Raw genomic sequence first — 9,680 nt, forward strand, 5'->3', positions numbered from 1 at the left:
CCCAGCCTCGGGCAAGGGCAGCCGACCCCGGAGGATCTACGTCTCGCCCGAGGACCCCCTCCAGCAGCGGACACACCTTCGGCTCGCTCCACTTCGCCGCTCCACTGACCGGTCTGACAAGAGGACAGCGCCGCCTGCGCCGCTCCGACTGCTGAGCCACTCGACAGAGTGAGGCCGACACCAGCCAAGTCCAGCCCTAGGCGCCATGGGAAACTCCGCTCCGCCCGACCCCAGGGCTCGGACTCGGGCTCAGCATCGGAAGACGACGAACTCCGCTCCGCCCGACCCCAGGGCTCGGACTCGGGCTCAGCCCCGGAAGACGACGAACTCCGCTCCGCCCGACCCTAGGGCTCGGACTCGGGCTCGGCCCCGGAAGACGACGAACTCCGCTTCGCCCGACCCCAGGGCTCGGACTCGGGCTCAGCCCCGGAAGACGACGAACTCTGCTCCGCCCGACTCCAGGGCTCGGACTCGGGCTCGGCCCCGGAAGACGACGAACTCCGCTCCGCCCGACCCCAGGGCTCGGACTCGGGCTCGGCCCCGGAAGACGACGAACTCCGCTCCGCCCGACCCCAGGGCTCGGACTCGGGCTCAGCCCCGGAAGACGACGAACTCCGCTCCGACCGACCCTAGGGCTCGGACTCGGGCTCGGCCCCAGAAGACGACGAACTCCACTTCGCCCGACCCCAGGGCTCGGACTCGGGCTCAGCCCCAAAGGATGACGAACTCCGCTTCGCCCGACCCAGGGCTCGGACTCAGCCCTGGCCTCAGCCGACGGTCTCCGCCTTGTCCGACCCGGGGGCTCGGACTCGACCTCGACCTTGGAAGACAGACTCGACCTCGACCTCGGAGGAGCCTCCACCTCGCCCAACCTAGGGCGTGGACCGACCACGTCAACAGGAGGCGCCATCATTACCCTACCCCGAGCTGACTCAGGCTACGGGGAACAAGACCGGCGTCCCATCTGGCTCGCTCCACTATACGAGTAATGATGGCACCCCGCACGCTCCATGACGACGGTGGCTCTCAGCCCCCTTACGGAAGCAAGAGGATGTCAGCAAGGACTCGACAGCCCCGACAGCTGTCCTTCCGCCAGGCTCCAGCGCTCCTCCGACGGCCATGACACCACACGAACTGGGTGCCAAAACCTCTCCGGCTGCCACGATGGCATGTACTTAGGGCGCTAGCTCTCCTCCGCTAGACACGTTAGCACATTGCTACTCCCCCCATTGTACACCTGGATCCTCTCCTTACGCTTATAAAAGGGAGGTCCAGGGCCCTCTTACAGAGGGTTGGCCGCGCGGGGAAGGACGGGACGGCGCTCGCGCAAGGCCGCTCGCTCCCTCCCGCATGGACGCTTGTAACCCTCTACTACAAGCGCACCCGACCTGGGCGCGGGGCTAACACGAAGGCCGCGGGTTCCACCTCCCACGCCTGTCTCCCTCCGGCTGCTTTACCCCCCTTCGCGTTCTGCCTCACGCCGACCCATCTGGGCTGGGGCACGCGGCGACAATTTACTCGTCGGTCTAGGGACCCCCCGGGTTTCGAAACACCAACAACTTTGTACGGCTACACCGAACATACACACGACATGTCTCGTGTGAATGGAGCCACTCATGTATTGAGCATCGGTCCCTCCATAGGGTATATTTTGTTCTTCGTATTTGTGCATGTTTTATTGTTGTTTACTCCTTATGCAAGTAATTATACACACATGCACATACATGTCATCACATATATCACACTGTTTTTTCTGGATTAAATTAAAACTTAAAATGCCTAAATTTCTAACACATGACACCTATGGATACATCCATACAAATGAAAGAGAAGGTGAGCTCGTTCATAAGTAAGAACTTGTTGCTACCTAAGGTTGTTTGTTCTCAGTATTCTTAAAAAATGATATTGATGTAAATTTGGGAAAGACACTTCCTATGGTCTAAACGGTAGATACAATATGGAATGCACAAGATAATCTTAGAGCACAGGTCCATCAAAGTTCAACATTCAGCTCGCTAGCAATGCGACAATGCTTCATTAGGAAGGTCGTAAATCATCCATCTGGAGTGTGATTGAGGTGAATAAGCACTTAATAGAAAAGCTTGTTTGATAAGATTTTAGATGGATCTGGTCTCGCCTCAATATCACATCGGCACAAACTCCAAATCATTAAGTTATGATATCATTCTTTATGTCTAGTACACAATGTTGTTGTAGACTTGATATTCACCCTTGAGACCCTAACACATGTTGGAATGTGCCCTATGGTGATAGAGAAACATCAAGGCTCCAAGGAGATAGAAAACACATCAAAAAAGCCCTTAGATGTCATCCTTCTTGGCCACCACCATTGGTGTCTAGCAAATACATCCAAGCCAAGTTGAAGGTCTAATATGTATCAAGTTCGAGTCCATTTTAGAATATAGGGCTAGTCTACCCATTTTAGAATATAGGGCTAGTCTACAGTAAAACAGACGTCCCAATCTTATATAAACATTGTTCCCACCTATATATGGTTGGAAAGATAATTCAGAAGTAACAGATGGCTATGATTTGACATCAAAATTTCACTGAAATCAACAGAAATTATTGAAATAATTTAGCGTACATAACATGTCATGGTGTTGTGTTACTATCTTTTCACTACTACAGATCATGTTATATGAGACGGTTAATTTTTAGTTATTAAGACGCTTATAAAGTGTCCAAATTTGATGGAGTCGTAAAAGATGTCCCACATTTAAGATGGTTATAAACTGTCTTAAAAGATATTTTATAAGACGGTTTTAAATTTATAACCGTCTAAAAAGGGTGTCTGTTTAAGTCATTTGTTTGATGAACCGTCTTGAATTAGGTTTTTGGTTACGACACTTCTTCTAAAGAACCATCTCGAATACGAATATTATAAGACAAAGTATTTATCAAACCGTATAGAATATCCTATAATAATAGACACTTGCAACAAGAAAACCATCTTATTTAGAGACTGATATTGGATATTTTGGAAACCGTTTTATTAAGATTTAGACGAAATGACTTACATAACTAGACATTCTTCAATTTATAATCATTTTTGAGATGTCACATTATAATAATTTAAAAGATAAATATACATACACACACATATTTAATAACATCATATTTAATGTAATATAGATAAGTACAATTCAATGTCTCATAAATAAGCATTGTCAAATAAATCATACATAAGTGTACTCTAAATCCAAATTAAAATACTAACTGAAAAACTTATCATCAGTCGTTTGCGCTAACATTGAATCTATCTAAGCATACTAGAATAGAAGGCGTGTTATCGCCGTGCCCCCGTCAGAAAGCGTTCGCTTCAAATGTAGAGCTTTAGCTGGATTCATCAGTCTGCGTTGCAGGGACAACCTCAGAGTTGATCCTGCTGTCACCTTGGAGAGATGGTGAATCAAGTGCAGGTTTCTTAGTAGCAGGTTCGGCAAAGATTGGCTTGATGCTAGCTCGTTTGACGCCTCTGCCTACAACCCCAAGGTCAGTCACAGTGCTTCCAGAGCTTCCAGTTGTCACAGTCGTAGACATAACCGAGGAGTCGAATCCATTGCTTGAGGTCGCTATTTGGGAAGAAGTAAAAGATGCAGCTTTTGGCATCACTTCAGTTACCCTGGATGCAATTGCCTTCACCATCTCATCCATGTCAGCGCTTGGGTTTTGTCGGGTACCATAATTAGGGGTACCCCCAACACTCCTAATAATTAGGGGTACCATAATTAATATGGCAGGATCCTCGGAGCTTAGGTTTAACTCTGGACGTAGCGAATCTAGCATCTCATGCATCGCATTATCGTCTGCCCAATCATTGTTCTCCTCCTCTTCTACATTCGGGTTGAGTACTATCTCACCATGATGTTCCCACACCTCATATCCGGGCATAAATCCAAACTGACAAATATCTAGGCTAACTTTTTCCTTATTAAGGAATATACTGTTTTCGTGCCGCATACAAGGGCATCTGACAATGCGGTTAATGACAAGGAGAATACGTGGTCCACAAAATCTTTGGCCTTGGCTACCCAATCATTAGAATGACGCCAATTTCTACTACAGCCATTGTACATCCATGCACAATCTTCAACCATGCCTGAGACTCTTAAATCGAACCATATCATGAAAACATTATTCAACTTCGTCATGGATATCAGTCCTACATGTATAGGCAAGGATGGGTTCTAAACCCACAAGCTAAGAGGACCCAAAAAAATTCGGCAGCATAACCTCGCTGCCACTAAATAAGATAATGTACTTATAAAACTAATACTATAATTATACCATATATTAATATGAAATTAATGTCAAAAATACAATATGCCCCTAATCCCTAAACCACATATACCACTAATATATTAATGAAATCAAACTAAACAATAATACTAATCATACACACTAATCAAACAAACACAATTACAAATATATAAATATGAAATTAATGCTACAAATACAATATGCATGTAATCCCTAAACCACATATATCACTAATACATTAATAAAATCGAACTAAACAATAATACTAATCACACACTAATCAAACAAACACAATTACAAATATATACTAATTTTGGCGGCAATTAAGTAACAGCCGCCGAAAATATAAAATAAAATACGCAAAAAAATTAACCTTTTGACGGGAGTCGAGGTCGACAGGAGCCGAGGGCGATGACGAACGACAGGACGAGGCCGGCGGGGTCGGCCCGGGGCAGCACGGTGTGGCCGGCGGCGCGTCGGGGGCTTGGCGGCCGGCGGAGCAGCAGGGCAGGCGGCGGGCGGCAGGGGCGGCGGCGGCGAGACATGGCGACAGAGAGAGAAGGAGAGGAAGACGCGAGCGATAGAGATAGTGAGAAGAGAGGAAGGAGCCCGGCGACGGTTTTAAAAAGCGTATTTTTGGCGGCTAAGGCTTAGCCGCCAAAAATAAGAAGCTATTTTCGACGGCTGTGTCAAGAGGCCGCCAAAAATAGTGTCTTATTTTCGGCGGCTAAGCTCTGGCCGCCGAAAATACGTGTGCCGCCGAAAATGGTAAACAGTGTTGTTGTTATGTAAGGAATTAATTGACAACAGCAATATGGAGTTTTGTACTTACTCATGTATGCGACAGGGCACATAAAGTTAGACCAATATCAAACTGGTAACCTGTAGAAAACACGATTGTAGGGCCAGCTAATTTGACTAAACAGTGAATTGAAATAATGGTAGTAGATCATACCTAAAATATCCCATGAGGCCATGACTACGATGCCCAGTAGTACTGGCATCATCAGGATCAGGCTGCGAAAGTGCCTGCTAGGCTTTGGCAACCGAATCCGACTAAACGCCATCGCGAGGCAAGGAATCGTGGCTCCACGCGGTGCTCCGCCCAAGAAAGTGGAAGAATGGGCGACGCAATATCGCAAGGCCAAAAAGGGCTTGCAATGCTCGTGCACGTACGTAAATGCACGAGCTCAGGCCGCGCGGCTAAGCGAGGCGCCTGCGATGCGCGCGCATGCTCGACGGCGCCCCATATGCGCCATGGACGCGTTCTCGGTGCGCTGTGGTGTGGAGCGCGGTGGTACCGGCGCTTCTTTACCTAGGCTCCTTGCCTTCCCACTACGAGCTGCACGATGAATCCAATCCCTCCACCTCGCCCCCAAGCACGGCAGACCACCGGCCGACCGGTGCTAGTACAGCGAGAGGCAAGTACGTGCGCGGCCGGGGGCTGCGCCGCTTGTAAAGGAGGACGTCTCTGAATCATGGCGTGTGTGGTGTGTGGACGCCGCCGGCGGACATGCATGATGGCCTGATGGGCGGTCCGGTGCGTGGTGCGCTTTCCGCCTCGTTGTCCGGCTCAAATCGTGCAGGATGTAGCACCGGGGGAAAGTCGACGTTGACACCGAGAGTGCCACGTCGTTCGTCAGATAGGAACATTTTCCCTGATGATATACAAGGACACATCGGATATATGCTTTGCTTGCACTAGTTGTGCGATATAATTAGGTTCAGAGCTGTCCGTTTAAATTAATACAAAGAGGAGCAAGCGTCAACAGTGCTTATTATGCTGATGCTAACTGGCTCCTTATTTGAACCGATCGAACGCCTCTGCACAGCCAGACTCATTCGGTGAAGCTCACTCCCTCACCCAACGCTCCATAGTCCACACTCGCCGTGCTCCCCATGCAGCAACCGCTTGTGCTCCTCCTTCTCTTCTTCATCGGCTCGGCCAAGTATGCCGTCGCCTCCCGCGCCGACGCCGGTGCGGCTACCTACATTGTCTACCTGAACCCCGCGCTCAAGCCGTCCCCCTACGCCACGCACCTCCACTGGCACCACGCGCACCTCGACGCCCTCTCCCTGGACCCCGCGCGCCACCTCCTCTACTCGTACACGACCGCCGCGCCGTCCGCGTTCGCCGCCCGCCTCCTCCCATCCCACGTGGCGGCGCTCACCACTCACCCTGCCGTCGCGTCAGTGCACGAGGACGTGCTCCTGCCTCTCCACACCACGCGCTCCCCATCGTTCCTCCACCTCCCGCCGTACAGCGCGCCTGACGCGGACGCCGGGGGCCCGGACGTCATCATCGGGGTGCTCGACACCGGCGTCTGGCCCGAGAGCCCCAGCTTCGGGGACGCCGGTCAGGGCCCTGTGCCTGCGCGGTGGCGCGGGAGCTGCGAGACCAATGCCACCGACTTCCCGTCCTCGATGTGCAACCGCAAGCTCATCGGCGCCCGTGCCTTCTTCCGCGGCTACTCGTCGGGGGCCGGCGACGGCTCTCGAGTCGGCGCCGACCTAATGTCGCCGAGGGACCACGACGGGCACGGCACGCACACCGCGAGTACGGCAGCCGGGGCCGTCGTGGCGGGCGCAAGCCTCCTCGGGTACGCGCCGGGCACGGCGCGGGGCATGGCCCCCGGGGCGCGCGTCGCGGCGTACAAGGTGTGCTGGAGGCAAGGGTGCTTCAGCTCCGACATTCTGGCGGGCATGGAGAAGGCCATCGACGACGGCGTCGACGTGCTCTCGCTGTCGCTGGGTGGCGGCGCGTTCCCGCTCTCGCGCGACCCCATCGCGGTCGGCGCGCTCGCGGCCACCCGCCGCGGCATCGTCGTCTCGTGCTCCGCTGGGAACAGCGGGCCGTCGCCGTCGTCTCTGGTGAACACGGCCCCGTGGGTAATCACGGTCGGCGCCGGGACGCTCGACCGGAGCTTTCCGGCTTACGCCCAGCTCGCCAACGGCGAGACCCACGCCGGCATGTCCCTCTACTCCGGCGATGGGCTCGGTGACGGCAAGATCCCTCTGGTGTACAATAAGGGCATCCGTGCCGGCAGCAACTCGAGCAAGCTCTGCATGGAGGGCACACTGAACGCCGCGGAGGTGAAGGGCAAGGTGGTCCTCTGCGACAGGGGCGGCAACTCGAGGGTGGAGAAGGGGCAGATAGTGAAGCTAGCCGGTGGCGTGGGAATGGTGCTTGCGAACACCGCCCAGAGCGGCGAGGAAGTCGTGGCGGACAGCCACCTGCTCCCGGCGGTTGCCGTCGGCGCTAAGAGCGGGGACGCCATAAGGAGGTACGTGGAGTCGGACGCCAACCCGGAGGTGGCGTTAACCTTTGCCGGCACCGCGCTCGACGTGCGGCCGGCGCCGGTAGTAGCCGCGTTCAGCTCCCGTGGACCCAACAGGGTTGTGCCGCAGCTACTCAAGCCGGACGTGATCGGCCCGGGCGTGAACATCCTTGCCGGGTGGACGGGGTCCATCGGGCCGACCGGGCTAGCCGCCGACGAGCGGCGGTCAGAGTTTAACATCTTGTCAGGTGAGAGCGCACGCGTTGCTTCTTTCTGTCGGACAGACTCTGTTGCTCGTGCTCTAAATCGATTCTTTAGCTGTCTACATGAACATTATTATTGTTATGATTGTTTTTTTGGTAGCAGCTTTCCTTCTTTTCTTTTTTTTTACCATGATGCCGTAAGCTTTTTGCCTTTTTGGGTGCCGTTGGCGTGCATAAAAAAATATGATATTGCGTACTACTCGACATCGACAGTGGACAGTGGACACTCGACATGCATGCTTCCTGACACGCATTCGGCCGTGCAGGGACATCCATGTCGTGCCCGCACATCAGCGGCCTGGCGGCGTTCGTGAAGGCGGCGCACCCGGACTGGAGCCCCAGCGCCATCAAGTCCGCGCTCATGACAACTGCCTACACCACGGACAACACCGGGTCGCCCCTCCTCGACGCCGCGACCAACACCACGGCCACGCCGTGGGCCTTCGGCGCGGGCCACGTGGACCCCGTCAGCGCGCTCTCCCCGGGACTCGTCTACGACGCCTCCGTCGACGACTACGTCGCCTTCCTCTGCACCGTCGGCGTCGCGCCGCGGCAGATCCAGGCCATCACGGCGGAGGGGCCCAACGTGACCTGCACGCGGAAGCTGTCCAGCCCAGGGGACCTCAACTACCCGTCCTTTTCGGTCGTGTTCGACCGGAGGTCGTCGCGCAGCACCGTGAAGTACCGGCGCGATCTGACCAACGTCGGCAGCGCCGGGGACACGTACACTGTCAAGGTCACCGGACCCAGCGACATCAGCGTTAGAGTCAAGCCGGCAAGGCTCGAGTTCAGGCGGGCCGGAGACAAGCTCAGGTACACCGTCACGTTCAGGTCCGCGAACGCCAGAGGACCCATGGACCCCGCTGCGTTCGGTTGGCTGACGTGGAGCAGCGGTGAGCACGATGTGCGGAGCCCGATATCGTACACTTGGGGGATGTAGCACTGATCTCCACAGCTGATCCGAGCATTTATCTTACCGCCGGAGTGAATTGGGTCTCAGGGATGCCGGAAATATATATCTTCAATAATGATACGAATTCGCTTGTTATTTACTCGGCCCGTTTCAAAATATATATGGTTTAAAAAATAACCTGTTTGCACCGCGAGAGAAACAGTCTGCTATTTCCATTGCCATGCACAAAATAACCATCTACTGACTACTATTCCCATGCCAATATGCCATGCACAAAACGCACGTAATCAGTGGGCGGGCGGGGCCAAGCGCTCGGTTTCTTCTAAAACTTTGGTAAGGAGTACAGTATTCAATACTGGAAACAAATATTGTGGTTTTTTAGAGATACTATGGTATTCAAAACTGTGGTTTCTAAGGAGCAACCAAACACAAATAGACCTAAAAACCATCGTATTTTTCAATACCACAGTTTTACAGTAAAACTATAAAATCACGCCACTATCAAACTGGGTTTAAGGGTTATATCATGCAATCTATACTTGGAAAACCGATCCTTGATGGGTCTCCAGGAGTTAAATAAAAAAAATAAACCTAAAACTTCTTTTTTTGTTGACAGAGCAAGTAGTACACCATTATACGGGCTGCCATTGTTGATTTGTATACGAGAGACAGCATTATTTTCTCTGCTCCACACACATGCCAACAGCCCAACACACGTACGGGCATCAAGCGGCCATGCACAGGCAGGCTGGCAATCTGGGCTGGACCACGGCCCTGATCGGGAACTTACACATGACAATAGCGAGCACGAAGTATGGACGGCAACGGATCGGATTCACATCACCGGGTGGAGCAAAACCCAGCACCCATCGCATCCGCAGTGCAATTTGAGGCCCGTATCCAAGCCCGTTGGATTTCGGGTTACCTATGAGTTTTTAAACA

At 52.9% G+C, this 9,680-nt stretch overlaps 1 protein-coding gene across 1 annotated transcript; it reads left to right on the forward strand.

Annotated features, from left to right (window-relative positions):
• The first annotated feature begins 6,118 nt into the window (after nucleotides 1–6,118).
• LOC100191879 (uncharacterized) lies at nucleotides 6,119–8,938 on the forward strand. The gene is made up of 2 exons (NM_001137303.3): nucleotides 6,119–7,810; nucleotides 8,092–8,938. Exons 1-2 carry the CDS (start codon nucleotides 6,184–6,186, stop codon nucleotides 8,763–8,765), a joined length of 2,301 nt encoding a protein of 766 aa, NP_001130775.2. The 5' UTR covers nucleotides 6,119–6,183; the 3' UTR covers nucleotides 8,766–8,938.
• The last annotated feature ends 742 nt before the right edge of the window (nucleotides 8,939–9,680 follow it).

This window comes from Zea mays, chromosome 7 (assembly GCF_902167145.1).
Source record: "Zea mays cultivar B73 chromosome 7, Zm-B73-REFERENCE-NAM-5.0, whole genome shotgun sequence".
NCBI lineage: Eukaryota > Viridiplantae > Streptophyta > Magnoliopsida > Poales > Poaceae > Zea > Zea mays.

What these genes read in the sequence shown, in the direction of transcription:
- LOC100191879 (NM_001137303.3), top strand. Translation starts at nt 6,184, where the DNA reads ATGCAGCAACCGCTTGTGCTCCTCCTTCTCTTCTTCATCGGCTCGGCC. An exon ending in AGAGTTTAACATCTTGTCAG is followed by an intron (nt 7,811 to 8,091) that starts GTGAGAGCGCAC and finishes TCGGCCGTGCAG; the next exon opens with GGACATCCATGTCGTGCCCG.